The sequence below is a fragment of the Sceloporus occidentalis genome, unplaced genomic scaffold, assembly GCF_023333645.1.
Source record: "Sceloporus occidentalis isolate IW3139 unplaced genomic scaffold, rSceOcc1.0.p SCAF_3, whole genome shotgun sequence".
NCBI classification, from domain to species: domain Eukaryota; kingdom Metazoa; phylum Chordata; class Lepidosauria; order Squamata; family Phrynosomatidae; genus Sceloporus; species Sceloporus occidentalis.
Window position 1 is genome coordinate 138,869,147 of NW_028316983.1, and position 15,417 is coordinate 138,884,563.

Sequence of the window (15,417 nt, forward strand, 5' to 3'; positions counted from 1 at the left end):
GGCCAGGATTTCCTCCTCTCTCCTCCTGGAATTTCTTCAGTTAAAAAGCAAGATAACTAGTTTATCTGTGATGATGCCACTGTCCTGAGATTGCGCTATATAAAGCCAAGTCTATTATTTGTATATTTCTAGAAGTTGTACACCATATTTTATACATGATCTGTATATTTTACCTGTGAGACAACGAAAGCACTGGAATGAGAACACTGCATCTATTTCACATTTTCCTTCAGCAAGCCAAGATATCATTGAAAGAGATCTTAGATCACATTTATTAAATTATGAAAGTTGGCACAGCAAAGCGTTGTAGACACTTATGATACCGCTACAAAAGGATGTTATTGAAATGAAACAGGTAGCAACTTCAGTATCCAGCACTTCCACACGATGGTACAAATCTTATTTTCTTTTTTTGTGACTATGATGCTTGTCTTCATCTCTGAAACAAAATGAACTATGTTATGTGAGACTTCAGGTTTTCAGCAGAAGAGAGGGAAAAACTGAACCAAATCCTTCTTCAAAAGTTTCCATTAAAAAACACTGGCACATAATTCAACATCTTCCAGGTTGTCAATTTCATTTAAAAGAACCAAAATCAGTTATTTTGGTGAACAGAATTTCAGGGGACAAAAACAAAAACCCATGAACCCTGATGGGTGCAGCCAGACCCACAAGACACCGCCACCATCTATGCTATACAATGCAAGTGTCTAAAGATGTATGGGGGAAAGACAACAAGACCTCTGAAAAAACAACACCTTTCAACTATTAGATGGGGGGGGGGGGAAGGAGCTTCCATGGCAAGTCATTTCTTGAGATCAGGGCTGAACCCATTATCAGATTAGTAGTACTTCTGGATATTATAGAAAAACAAATAGAGTAACTAAAGGAATGGAAAAATATGTTGTTGAAAGTGAATGTCTTTCCTTTGCATTCTTACTGAATCAATGGTTTTGCCCAGTTTAAGCACTGACTTGTGTTATTTCCATGCTAACAGCTCTGTGGCACACTCACTTGAACCTTTATAAGAAGTTTCTGACCACTGTTTTCATACTGTGGCAAAGTAGCCATAAATCACTGGAACTCAAGAGACCAAGGACGTTACTTGTGTATGTTCCTTCAAGTTGCCTGTCAACTTATGGTAACCCCATTAATTTCATAGGGTTTTCTTTACTTACCTCTCTCTTTTTCTTCGGGAACTTTTCTCTCGACTTCTTTTTCGTTTGCCTGGACTTCTGCGTCTGGAATGATCAACATCCCTAGAACTTCCACAAGACTGTCTTGAGTCGGTGGATCCAGACCTGTGCTCTTCCTTTCTAAAGAAAAAGGAAATGAAATAAAAGGCTTAAAATGCAGAGCTATCAGCTTAGGGAAAAATAAGATGCTATGACTTTTAGTATGGTCAGAATGCTAGTGATTAATAAACAGTCGAAGTAAATGGCACAGGAGGAGCAGTCTCCAGTGTCAATTACATTGGGACCATGGTGACCAGATGGCCTGCTCCTGAAGTAGGCTGTCACCACAATGCCAAGTTACTCCTTTTGCTGGTGGCTTTGGGCTGCCTTAGGTCGTCTCAGAGCAGCTTCCAGCTGCTTTGGGGGCATGCATTGTCTAAATGACATGCCTCCCAAAGTAGCCAGAGGCAGCTCTATTTGGCCTGTCTGTTTCGGGCCACCAACTTTTAAAAAAATGCTGAGATGTTCATGTTCACATTTGCAAACGGTCTTTCCTCCTAGGAATGATCTGAAATGTTGCAGTCTTACAATTTCCTTAGCATACCATAAACAATGATGTCCTCACATTAGAGTATTACTGGAAGGGTAGTAATTACAGAGGAGTATCTTTGCTGATAAAGAAGATCATGTTTGTGTCTCTCTAAAATAAATTAAAAAATTAAAAAATATTGTACGTGGCCCTAGAAGCCTCCTGAAAGAATTAATTGCATCCCAAACAAGGCAGACTCTCGTCACATACCTTGTTTTAATGGAGAAATGGCAGTAAAAATTGGTGCATTTTACACTAGAGGCAGCACAAAGGCAGTGTTAGTGATTGTGGAGATGCAAACACAGCTGGAGAGTATGTATTTTCCATCTATGCTCTTTAGAAAAGATAGACATGACTGCCTTCTACAAAGCACTCACTGCAACTTTTGTCTTGAATTTACAGTGCAATTATATTATTGTTCAACATTTATGCCCTTTTTTGGTTCACAGAAGGCAGTATTTTGTGTGATGATATTTTTACCTTCCTGAAGACTTGACTGATACAGAGGATGTTTCATCATCACAAACATCTGCGTTCCTGTTCTCCTCTTGCCAATGAGTAGCAAGTTCTTCCATGTGAACCCCAATTACATCTCTGATTACCTGTGCAGAGATTGGAAGTTAAACAAAATTTAATATTCAATTCATATGACATTCTTCATTAAAAATACACATTTGGAGACAAAGTACATATCTTTAGCAACTCAATTTTGCTAGTTGCTTAAGATGCACCTTTTCAGGTAGGCTCACTAGTTGAGGGCACCTTCTATATGTTCAACAGACTATGATATGTATTGTTTAATTAATTCTGGAGATTGATGTCTGAGATGAAAACTCAGGAAGTTCCATAATGAGGAAGCCACAAGTGGGAAGCTTTCCTCGTGGATCACTGTACTCTGAATAACACCTGCAAGCGGAACCATGAAGATAGTTCGTTCCAAAGATCTTAAAGACCAGGATGATTCATATCAGGAAGGGGTACTCCAATAAGTAGTTAGGCTGTAATCATTTATGGTCAAACAGAGTCCAAGTCAGTATTTTTTGACATCACCTTAGAAGTAAATAAGCAGAAAGTGCAAAATCATGGAAAATAGCTGTATTATGACTCCAACTTTGCATAGCACTCAGTGAATCAGCGGCATTCTGCAACACTTGAAACCTGCAAGCTCTTTTCAAGGGCAACTCCACACAGTACATTATTGTAAGGTTACTAAGACATGGACCACTGTGACCAGTCCAGGAAGGGGGAGAACTGACAAACCAGCTACAGCTGAAAGTACTTTTGGGTCCACGTAGGCTTCCAGTGACAAAGCTGGATTTCAGCATACCTCAGATATATGCACTTGCTCTTTCAAAGTAAAGTGCAACTTCCTTCAAAATGGGCTATATCCCCAATTCTCACACTTGCCTCCACCATATCAACCATGCCTCCATCCTAGGATTCAGTCTCAATTTACTGGCCCACATCCAGCCCTTTACTGCCTCTAATAGCATCTGAAGAATGGTGGCTTTAGTGCTTACTACAAGTGCCAATCCCACCTGCTAATCATGAATCTCTTTCTCCATTATGGTCTAGCAGCTAAGAAAAAGCTACACAGACTGTTTGTTCCAGTAGTCATTGCTACCAAGCATTGAAGGGTAATGACTAGATGGTAATTACAACCATGTGACTGCCACCAAGTACTGAAGAATCGGCCTAAATAGTCTAAAGCCACCAGATTCTGTCTGATCGTGGAAACTAAGTAGGATCAGCTCTGGTTAGCAGTTGGATGGGAGACTGCCAAAAAATACCAGGTGCTTTCAGAATAAGGAACTGACAAAACCACCTCTGAACATTCCTTGCCTCGAAAACCCTATGAAATCCAAGGGGTTGCCCTATGTTGACAGACCACTTGAAAGTGAAGGGTCCCCTGGCTGTTTAAACTTAAGAGAAAAAAGACATGCAGTCTCTGGCAGCCTCTCGCACAGTACTGCAATAGTTATGTCCACACACCAATAAACTGATGTCATGGGGAGGGGAGTATGCCTTTCAGGTACTTGCTCTACATGGAATAGGCAAATGCCATGGCTCAATGTTAAAGTGGTGTCAAACTGGATTATTCCTGCAGTGTGGATGCAGCTAATGTTTCCTCATGTCAGTGGAGGGTGGTGCCTCCAAGCCTAGTGTGCTGGTAAATTGCACTAACTTTAGTTTGAAGTTTAAATTGGATGGCCCCTTTAAAGTTTGCAGTAAAACCCGGAGCTGGGAACCAACAGGTGCCACTTCTCCAGCACTCACCTCTGTGTAGGATTTCTTTGTTATGTGCACATTCTTAGCTCTATAGGACTGCCGCCGTCTTTTGTAGTCCCGCATCTCTGCGAGAATTTCAAGATGAGACTTTGGACCTTTCTGACCATCATCTATGTGGCAAATTTTTTTAAAAAAAGAAAAGAAAAGAAAAAGAGATATTTGGTTATGTTAGAAACAGCAGCTTTATTTAAAGTATTAGGACACAAACAACTGATGGGTGCATGATGTTATTGCCCAAAATCAGGGTACAGTTGTAGTCTTAATATTAAGGTTAGTGAAATCAGGGTAGATAATAGCGCAGTGGTTCAATGTTTGTACTACAGCCATTCATTCAAGGTTGTGAGTTCAATACCAGCCAGGGGCTCAGGGTGGACAGCCTGACATCCTTCTGAGGTCACTAAAATGAATACCCAGCTTGCTGGGGGCAGTTAGCTTACACACTGTAAACCACTTAGGGAGTGCTTAAGTGCACTGATATGCAGTACAGAAATGTATTTGCTATTGCTATCTATTTATTTCTTTAAATGTTTGTGTCTGTTGTACCTCATCTCAAAGGTCCTGGCGGGTTGCCAAATAACATTAAAAAGAAATAAAGTGTGCATATGGAATTTTCAGAATTTTTGTTGGCTTTATATAGTCATTACTCCAAAAATTTCATCATGCAAAATAGAGGACTGGTGAGGGGAAGAGAGGCTTAAGTAGAAAAAAAGAAGCAAGAGGGTTTGAAATCCCATTTCACATGTTTTACAATTTTCTGGTATCACACAGACTTCAACTGTAACATTTTCCTCCAGACCTTGGTTGATTTTTGCTGCCAAATCTACAAAGAGATCACTGTCATTTTCTGTCAGCTGGGATCTCGACCTCTGATTCTTTGTCTCTGCAAGGACATAGTCATAAATTGCCAGGCGATCGGCTTGGGTCAAATCACAGATGTAACGCTTGTGGTTTTGTGGAACTTCGACAGGCAGTGAGGAATAAGCACCTAGAGTGTGTAAATGAATTGATTTTATTATTACAGTGAAAACAAACAAGTACTCTGAGTCTGAGAGACAAGAGTAGCCCTTGCAAATTCATCTTCTCTATCGTCTACAAAAGCAAAAATCTTACTACAAGGCCCTAAAGAAAAGCTGGATGGGATGGAGGATGGTGACAAAGCTTTGTCTCACAGGCCAACCTCCTATCTTATCTCCATCCTTCAATGCAAACTGAGGCCTGGGCCATCCTAGATGTTTTGGCAAATTACTTTGTCCCCAAACTGACCTACCTACCACAACACTTGGAATCAGGAAGTACCCTCTTCAGGGTTACAGGCGATTTGTTTTTTAAGATACTGGGAATAGAGTGTTCTTAATGGATCTTTAACAGCAAGTCACAGAAAGCAAGCATTAGAAACCACTGATGGACAAATATTGTTGGACAAAAAACTCCCAGTATTTAAGCTTTGCCAGGAAGTCCTAAGGAGATCTTATGACATCTATTCCTGACATCTGAATAAATACATGAAATAAGCACTGTGTTATTTATTATTTTTTTGGATTTGAATCCTAACTTTCCTTCAAGAAGTGCAGGATGTTATCTGAATATTACAAGCTTTCTGTATACGGTGCGCCCTTGCTTTACGTGGGGGATCCATTCTGGACTCCCCCGCGTAAAGCAAATTCCACACATGCTTGAGCCCCATTTAAATGAATGGGGCTCGTGCACGCAGCGGCGAGGCAATGCACACGCACCATGGGCGCATGCCCCATTACTCCATAAGGGACGTGCCGCCACTTCCTCCCTGCGCGGCTTTCAGCGTAGGCTGAAAGCTGCGTAATGCATGCCCGTGTATGACGCAGGCGCACTGTAGAAGATCAGGTATGTGACAGTGAATTTTTCCCATTCATGTCAGACATCAGCTCTTCACTTTTTTCTTTAAGTACAGGACTTCTTTTTGTTATAAGACAGGTAGAGCCCCTTCCATTTAGTACACTGACATGAATTAAAAGAGGTGAAGCTCTGAATCCTATCTTGGCCATGATTTGATTGGCTGACTTTCAGCAAATCATACCCTGGGCTCCATCAATAAAACATGTGCAGTCATTGCCTATATCACATTTATGTGATATTAACACAAAAGTTTTATATATTAAAAAGGAATGTATGAATAATAGTAATAATGTAATAATGCCAGATGACTCTGTGCAGTCAAAATCTGGCTGCACCTCATGGGCTAGGTTTCATGCAAGCTAAAGGGGAGAATCAAATAAGGAGTGACTGTACCTCCAAAAGGTAAGCATTTGGAAGTTCTGAGAGGATACGTAAAAAAGGAAATCACTGAGAAGAAGCCTCTGTGTTGGAACATCACTAGCACAGAAAGCAGAGGGACTGGCAGGAAACAAGTATGAGGCTTCATAATTTCCACAAACACAGCACAGTCCAAAGAACAACAGAAAATTTGTGACAAATGGATTAATTACCACTTACCTGGATTGTAACTTCCACACTCTTTGGCAGTGGCTTGTTTAATTATGTCAAACTGCAAATTCTTGTCTGCATTAAAAAAAAGATGGTATCGGAGTGTTTAATGTCTTTGAGCCCTTTTTTAATGCTTAAAACAATTATTTAACTTTTGATGTGTGAAGTATACAGACAAGCAGTTCTTTGAAAGAGAAGAAACAGACTTCAGAAATCAGATATTTACAGTAACAGAGTTTACAACAACATATTGAACAATTTTAACATTACAATAGTCTTGTGGAACCTTAAAAATTGAAAAGTTTTATTTGGCATTTTATCTTAATTAACCTCCAGCTGCCAGTATGATTTCCAGATGAGATTATAACTGCTTTACAAATAAGAACTATGGCCATTAAGGTCGGCCTGGGGGCGGACTTGGGACGTAGCATCTACATGATGCAGGACCCAGCTCCACCCCCAGGGCGCCGTGATGCCGCACCACATGGCACACAGTGTTACGGCGCTCCTCTGGTGCAATGCAGCACCAAAGGAGCGGCTCCTTTTTGTGCTCTGGAAACGCCGGATTGGGGCTCTGGCAGGCAGTTGCACCTGAAGGCAACTGCAGGTCTGCACAGCCCATAAGTCTGTTAAGATAACCTTCAGTAATTCTAAAAATAGAAATTTACAGGATCACAGAATGTTGTTTTAGTAAGGAGTGTATTTTTTTCTCCCATTCAGCAGAACAGATGATACAATGAGAATCTGATGCCTCATTATTTTAATAGATATATTCTACTGTACTCACCCATTTGAACTTTAGGAATCTTTGCTTTTTCATAGAAAAAAGTAGAATCATACATTTCATTCTAGAAGATAAAATATGTAAACAAAGAAGCCACTGAGCATTTATCATTGTCTTTTTAGTATTATCTGATCTCCAGATAGTACAGCCTGATCTCCAGACCTCAATGCCTCCTACTTTCATCAAGTGAAAAGGTAGGAATCATGATTTCTAGATGTTTTTGGAACTGCAGCTCCCAGCATTCATCACAACTGGCTATGCTGGCTATGGCTTCTAATATCTGCAGTCCAACAACATTTTGAGGACGTCATGATTCCTGCCTCTGGTCAAATGTGTGAGAAAAAATGAAGCCATCACAACCTTTATTAAACTGTATCACTAGAAGTTTAGCAGTCATAAAATATCTGTCTATGCTCACATCTTTTAGACATATTGCTCAAGGAACCTATGTTAACACTGCAATGATTATTATACTGATATTTACAGAAACTGTAAAGAATGGCAGAACCGAAAGGTGAGTTGTGTAGTTGATGACAATATGTTCATTTTCAGCTGCTGCCTTTATATAAAGTAGGGACATCATACATTTGATCATATCTTCAACATACCTTTTGCACTGTAGAATTATGTGTGCTTTGACAAATTTTAAACTAAGATTTATCTTTAGCTATTTCTGTACATTTAGCAATTATACAAGAAAAACCTGTTTACTTAAGGATGGAAGCTGCAATCTTATACAGTACACACTCATTTAGAAGTACACCCTATTGACCTAAGTGGGGTTTACTTCTAATGAAATTAGATGGTAAGTTGGGGAAGAGGAGGATAAGTTTGTAGATAAAGTGGCATTTCTTAATGAGAAAGGAAGTGGATAACCATGCTGTTCAATTGTTATATTCATTAATATTCACATATTCAGAATTCAATACACTGTAGTGCTCAGGTAGTAGTAGAATTGAAAATAAGGGATCCTGAGAGGCAATTCCAGTGTTGCTTTGTTTGTTCCTAGTTCCAGTAAACACCACACTGAAAAATACTTCTACAATATCTAGTTTACCTATGTCTTTATAATGCATCACTTGAGAGGTTGGATAATCTTCCTGCTTGTTTTCTAAAACAAGATGGCTTTTATATCATATTGTGGGTGTGTACATCTTTTCACGCACAGACACACACACACACACACACACACACACACATATATATATATATATATATAATTTGATCTGAGTCTTTTTAAGAAGCCCATTTGTTCATGACCTGTTTAGACAAATGTAATCTGGAAAACCATTTTCAGAATCTTTACAAATATGAAGCCACTTTTTATTTCAGGAGAAAACAGGGAGGGGTGAATGCCTCAAATCCCTACAATGTGAGGAACTAAAGGCGGAAAGAAGACTATGCAAGTGTATCACCTCTTCCTCTTTAGAGTATTCCAGTTTCTTCAGCCTACAGGACACCATATGCTTCTCCAGGGAAGATTTAGGCATTTGGTGGTTAGGATCATAGGGACAGCACACTTTCTGAAACTGGGGGGGAAAGACAAGACAGCAGATAATTTTGACACAAGACATGAGTCCTAGAAGCATCCACAATCTCTTCCCTTCCTGAGGTACTGCATATATAAGACATATTATATATATATATATATATATGGCTGATGGCAGCCTGCATGCAAAGGCATCCTATATATTTCCTTCTTTCTTTTAATGAAAAGGAGAGTTACTTTATTGTTGCAAAGTCAGACAAGTGGAAATGATCGTACATCATCTTGAAATGCTTGCCCAGAGGGATCTTAACTGACTGCTATACTTTCTCCCCAAATTGCACCCAAAGTGGCTCACAGTACAAGTTAAAACCGTGTGTGTGTGTTATGGCAAATGCATGGATTATAGAGGCTTTTCTTAGCCAAGGACTCCTCAGAGGTGTTTTTGCTAGTCCCTTCCTCTGAAACAGAGCCTGCAGCACTGGGCAGTCTCCCATCCAAGTACCAACTGGGGCTGACCCTGCTTAGCTTCCAGGATCTCAAAGGACCTGGTGCTTTTATTTAGGATATTTGGGATGAAGATAAAACCAAGACCAAGTGGAGGACAGGAGGGCTTGGAGATCTCTCATCCACAGGGTCGCCATGGAGGGTAGTTAGCAACAAGAATAAAACCAACTTTTGAATTTCCAAACAGTACAAGGTGAGCAGGTGTCCAAACTGCAAAGGAGGACAAGGCACTGGAAAAAACATTGGACCTATAATTGGTTATCTGTTTTATTCAGTATTTTGGGTTTGTGTGGCTAGCTCTCTCCCCCTCTTTCATTTCTTTATTTGCACTGTATTTGTCTATTGCCTTTTTAGTATCGTATTATAGTATTGCACTTTAGTAGTTTAGATTACTGAAGCAGTCCTAAATGCTTTATTGTGTTGTAAAGCACCTTGTACATGGACGGCACTATATAAACAAACAATGATGATGTTAATCTGCTGCTTACTTTGTCTTTATTGCATACCAGTTAGTATTATTTCAGAGATATTATAATCATGCAATGTGATTGTTTTTAAGATTGTACGCCGCTGGGTTGGTTTTAGTCTTATTTTAATTCGACCCTTACTATGTAAAACGCTGTGCGAACTTTACAGCGCTCCATAAATAAACGTTAATAATAAACAAATAAATAAAATTTCAAAATTATTTGCTTACTTTAAGTTTATCTATTTTAAATATTTAATAAATTTAAAGTGTAATTTGACGAGTGCATTTTAGTTAAGGAATTTTAGTCAGTACATGTTACGTATGCTTTAGGTACTTTATGTATTTGCTTATTATGCAAATTGATCGTGTATTTTATATAACTGTTTATGTAATTTTGTAAGCCGCCTTGATCCTTTGGAAAGGCGGTACATACATTTATTATTATTATTATTATTATTATTATTAAATGTATTGGAGCTTGAAACGTTACTATAAATATAAAGCCATGCTTTTGAGTCATGCTCAAAATGGAAGGTGTTTTGAAGCCCTTTCTGGGCAGAAGCCTGAAATGGAGGGGCAATGTCCTGGAAAAGGAGGACGTGCGCCTGGGCACGGCTTCCAGACAGGGTTTGACTCTGACTCTGGGGTCCAGGGTTCGAATCCCGGCTCAGCCATGGAAACCCACTGGGTAACCCGCCTCGATCCATAGGGAGAGGCGGGATATAAATATATCTCTCCCTCCCTGGCTCCCCAGGATCCCCCTCAAGGCCTGAGGAAGGCCTCCTCCGCCGAAAGGGAGACTTACTGGGTCCCCGAACCACATCGCTGAGGAAAAAGGCCTTTCCCTCAGAGGGAGCCCCGTCTGGGCCGCCATGTTTAGTAAGGGCAGCCTCGCCGCCCCTTTAATTCCGCAACGCATCGCCAATGAACGCCATCTTCGCTCCTGGAAAAACCGCGGCCTCAATTGAGCGTCGAGCAAAGTCTCGCGATATTTCCGGTTCCTCCATTGAAGCTCTGCGAGAAAAGGAGAGTAGGTCACGGTCAGAGGTGCTCAGGCGCGGCCTCTGTCGGTGGAAGGTGGTATTGCGGGTGAGTCCAAGGTGTCTCTTTCCAGGCGCAGGTTGGAAATGGTTAAAATGGTCCCAAAGTCAGTGGCTTTTTTTCCCTGTTTGTGCTGCTGGGGTTTGCATTTGCAAAGAGGTCCTTCTGCTTTTGATACTAGCTCAGGTAAAAAAATGCATGCTTTCTCTCCCTGCTTTCAGCATCAGGAAGCTAAAGCAAATCTGCAAAAGATGAACCCATCTGACTACATCAACTCATTTGCAAACATTTCATGGCATACATTCATTTACACCAGTTCAGCAGTGCATTTGTTTTTGTTTGCTTGCCTAATTATATTAAGGTCTGCATAGAGTTTTAAACACATTTATATTTTAATGCATCACCACTTTAACTTTTTAAATGGATTGGGGTTTTTTAAAATTACATTTGTATATATTTTAATGCTTTTGTAGTGTTTTTAGATTGTGTTGTTTTAAATTTGCTCTTCGCCTCCTTGGGAGAAAGGCAAGATTAAATTAATAATGATATTAATAATAATAATTGGTTGAATAAAAGCCAAGAAACAGATATAAAATGTCCAATTCCTTTCTGCATTCTTCTCAATTCCTGGGAGAAGGGTGGGATAGAAATAAATAAATAATAATAATTAATATTTAAATAATAATAATAATAATAATAATAATAATAATACATTCCTTTGTCAATGATCTCCAGGATGTAAATGGTGGTTGCAGTGCAACTCAGCTCCAAAACCACTCAGGAGGTATATAAACCCACAACTTGAATGATGGGACATGGGAGGCTATATTCCATCATGTTGCGCCCCCTGAATACTCACAAGAGGGAATGTTACTGTTAGGAAACAAGGAGGAAGGTTACTCTAATCCAGTGATGGTGAACCTTTTCGAGGCCAAGTGCCCAAACTGCAACCCAAAACCCACTTATTTATTGCAAAGTGCCATGTCCCTCTGGCTTTCTAGTAACAAACTCTGGCAAACTCTGTGCTGGGATGATGGTACATGTGCCCACAGAGAGGGCTCTGAGTGCCACCTCTGACACGCGTGCCATAAGTTTGCCATCACTGCTCTAGTCTATGCTTGAATGTTACAGCTCACATTGGCTTCCCATACCTCTTCCTTATCTGGGAACTGCCCTCTTTTTCAGAACTAACATTCCCATCCTCCAGGTGCCTGGACAGGTCTGCTTTTTCAGGACCAACATTTCTTTCTAGGCATATTTTTTTAAAAAATCATGGGTTTTCTTACAAGATACACACTGGAGGAAGTGGGTGATCAGGTAGTATAGTAGGTCTTCAACATTTGTTGAAATTAGAAGTCCAGGACCCCCATGAAAGTGGGAAAACCACAAATAAAAAACCACAATCTTTTTTTTTTATCTGAGGGAACACCTCTCAAGGTATCTCTAGGTCCTTCAGGGCTACCCTGTGGTCAATATCCACTGGACGTGGGCCATAGAATTGTGCTGGAGGACCTACAAATACCTCTCTAGGGACTTTATCACACAGGAGGCAAACGTCATTAAATAGTACTAATAGCACGATCAGGGGAAAGATTATCACACCCCTGCGCACTTATCCAATTCGTGTCCTGTCTGTAAACAGTAATTGAGGTGTCATTGAATAATAATGGGAGTTTCATTACAGGACACGAATGGGATAACTGTGCGGGGATATGAGAATTCCCCCCCACCCCAATTGTGCTATTAGCACGATTTAATGACGATTTAATGATGCTTGCCTCCTCTGTGTGATAAGGTCCTAGGAGTCTCTAGGATGGTCCTCCAGCCTGACTTCTGGTGGACATTGATTCATTCGTGCTGGAAGACCTAGAGATTCCTAGAGAGAACATATTAATCAACTCTGTCAATAATCAAATCTGCAAAAGTCATAGCTGACTGTAATAATAATAACCATAATATTTCTTACCTGCCTCTTCCCATGGATTGAGGTGCGGAACAACAACAAATCAACAATGAACAACATCAATTAATGCACCTTAATTAAAGTATGCAACAGTTTAGAAGGATTAATAAGACCGTCAGGCACATTTAAAAACAATCCATATTTAAAATTCAGCATCTAATTTTACAATTTAAAAATCATCTGGATAAGCCTTCCGGAAGAATAGTAGAGCCTGAAGGAGGAGGTAAAGAGAGATAGCTGGTTAAAGTAAGGTGAGGTGAGCCTAGAAGCAGCCAGCCTTAGACCAGTAGGGGTTACTGGGAGATTCACTAATTTCCAGCTGGGTTGAGGCCATTGCCATTGTTGTTATCAGGGCCTCCATCCTCCTCCTGATCCTGGGGAGAAGGCCTGTCGAGGAAGAAGATGGTGGAGAGGAGAAAGGTGCTTCACTACCATCACTGGGATGGTACTCAACTGCAAGAAAGTTCTGTCTTGTCTATTGGGCTGATTTCTTTTGAGAAATGGCTCCTCTTGTTGTTGTTGTTGTGTGCCTTCAGGTTGTTGCAGACTTATGGTGACCCTAAGGCGAACTTATCACACTTGGCGAGATTTGTTCAGATGGGGTTTGCCTTTGAGACTGAAAGAGTATGACATGCCTAAAGTCACCCAATGGGTTTCCATGGCTGAGTGGGAATTTGAACCCTGGTCTCAGTCTACTACACCATGCTGGCTTTCTGCCTGGACCTCCTTGGAGGGTATTTAAAGTGAGAGCTATTGTAGCAATGAATGTCTTGAAGTCATCAGTTGGTAAATGTCTCCTCTTTTTTGCTTTTCAAACTATGGTAACCCTAGCTTGCACAAACAGTCTCCAAAACATTCTTAGGGACTTGAGAAGGTTGCTTGAGAAGGTTGCCTAGAATGTGTAAAAGTATATTTGATGGCTTTGGGACAGCAGAGCCCAGACACAAACAACAAAATCTACTCACCAACAACTACTGGAGGTATTGGGAGGACAAAGTGCTCCACAAAGGTAAGGAAGGAAAGGGGAAAGATATGCTAACAAACGCCCCTCTCTCTCTTCTTCCACATCATTTGCTATCTATGAGTGCTGTACTGTATTATTCTACCATCTTTCCCTCACAGCAGTGAGAGGAAAGTCTCATTCTACACAAAGGAGTCATCCGTTGTTACGTGCAGTTAAATTCTCTGTTGGAAAAGGGCAAACATGCTACTTACACCATTGCCAGCTGCGTCTAGCCACTACCAGGTTTGCCTTGGTCACATGTGGGCTTTATTGCTGTATCATGCTCTATGTTTGCAGACTCAATTCAAAATGTTGGTCATAAACTATAAGTTCCTAAATGGTCAGGATTTTTCAAAACCCATCTTCTCTCATTTTGGCGGGATACATACCGCCATTTAGTACGTATAGGATACGTACTAGGGTTAGGAAGGGGCGGTGCTTCCGCACCCCCCTAATCCTAGTACGTATTCAATATGTACAAGATGGCGGCGCCCCTTCTACATGGGCGCCGCCATCTTGACGTATCGGACGCTGAGCGTCCGTACACGTCGCGGGCGTTGTGACGTAGCGAGTGCGCCCCTGGCGCCTTGCTACGTCGCAAACGCGACTCAAGAAGAAGCTCCATTTTGGAGCTTCTTTTTCAGTCTGCACGGGAGCCGCGCCGTGTGGAGGCTCCGGCTCCCCCGCAGACTAACCGGCGGCGGCGGCAGACCGCCGCAAAGCGGCGGTTTGTATCTGACCCATTTAGCTCCTCAGACAGAGTTCCATCACACTTTCCAGCAGAGGTGTATCAGTCTTCTAAGCTATACTACAGTCAGCCCTCTGTATCCACCGATTGTTTATCCATGGATTCAAGCATCCATGGCTTGAAAATATTCAGAAAATATATAAATTCCAAAACACAAACCTTGATTTTGCTCTTTTATATAAGGGACACCATTTTATTACACCATTGTATTTATTTGGACTTGAACGTCCACAGATTTTGGTATCCATAGGGGATCCTGGAACGAAACCCCAGTGGATACTAAGGGCTCACTGTACACAGAATGTCTGTTAGTTCTTTATTGTCAAACAAAGCTAATTGTCAGATTATGTAAGTGGAATATAGTTGAAAGGAATCTGTTTAACTCTTAAAGAAGACAGTCTGTAAAGAGAACTAAGGTATAGCCTACAAATATATTTGGCAGAGCATTCTGTTGAGGACTATTTACTCAATGGTACTGAAAGCTCAGTGCTTAGAACTCTTTATGTTCCAATTAATTGTGTACTTTAAATTATTAAAAATCTGAATGTGATTTGCAGCATGCATGAGGTTGAAAGAAAATGGTAACCCTTTGTCTGAAAAGTAATCAGATATTTACTTCCTTCAGAATTAATTACTCAGAGGGCTGTTTCTGTTCTTGTTTAATTTTATTACAGTAGCCAATATGAAATATATTAAGGATTTCTCACTATTTCAACATAATGTTTTCAGTCTTCTAATTTCCCAGATGGGGTTGTAGCAGATGTAGGCAAAAACAGTTGGCGGATGGACAGACTCAGGCATGTCTGGAAATGATACCCCAACACCTGACGGGGGATTTTTGTTTTCTCAAAGCAAAGCGGCGATCTGCATAAGGGCTTCTCTTGGCAGCACTCCAAGTGCAGA

General features: G+C 40.7%; 1 protein-coding gene across 2 annotated transcripts; it reads right to left on the reverse strand.

The window, feature by feature from the left end:
- Positions 1-243: 243 nt before the first annotated feature.
- Positions 244-10,926, reverse strand: LOC149316884 (U11/U12 small nuclear ribonucleoprotein 48 kDa protein-like). 2 transcript variants are annotated; one of them, XM_089516440.1, is made up of 9 exons: positions 10,565-10,926; positions 8,713-8,826; positions 7,301-7,361; positions 6,523-6,588; positions 4,850-5,038; positions 4,042-4,163; positions 2,245-2,366; positions 1,179-1,316; positions 244-454 (listed from the first exon to the last, which is right to left on the reverse strand). In XM_089516440.1, exons 1-9 carry the CDS (start codon positions 10,676-10,678, stop codon positions 400-402), a joined length of 981 nt encoding a protein of 326 aa, XP_089372566.1. In that variant the 5' UTR covers positions 10,679-10,926; the 3' UTR covers positions 244-399. The 2 variants fall into 2 exon arrangements, with proteins under 2 accessions (XP_089372566.1, XP_089372567.1); XM_089516441.1 differs by having other exon boundaries at positions 244-439; positions 10,565-10,920.
- Positions 10,927-15,417: the final 4,491 nt, after the last annotated feature.

Excerpts from the sequence above, each read along its gene's own strand:
- LOC149316884 (XM_089516440.1), bottom strand. The coding sequence starts at position 10,678 with ATGCGTTGCGGAATTAAAGGGGCGGCGAGGCTGCCCTTACTAAACATG. Across the intron at positions 7,362-8,712 it reads AATACTCTAAAGAGGAAGAG|AATGAAATGTATGATTCTAC; the intron begins GTGATACACTTG and ends TTTATCTTCTAG. Across the intron at positions 1,317-2,244 it reads TCAGTCAAGTCTTCAGGAAG|AAAGGAAGAGCACAGGTCTG; the intron begins GTAAAAATATCA and ends CTTTTTCTTTAG.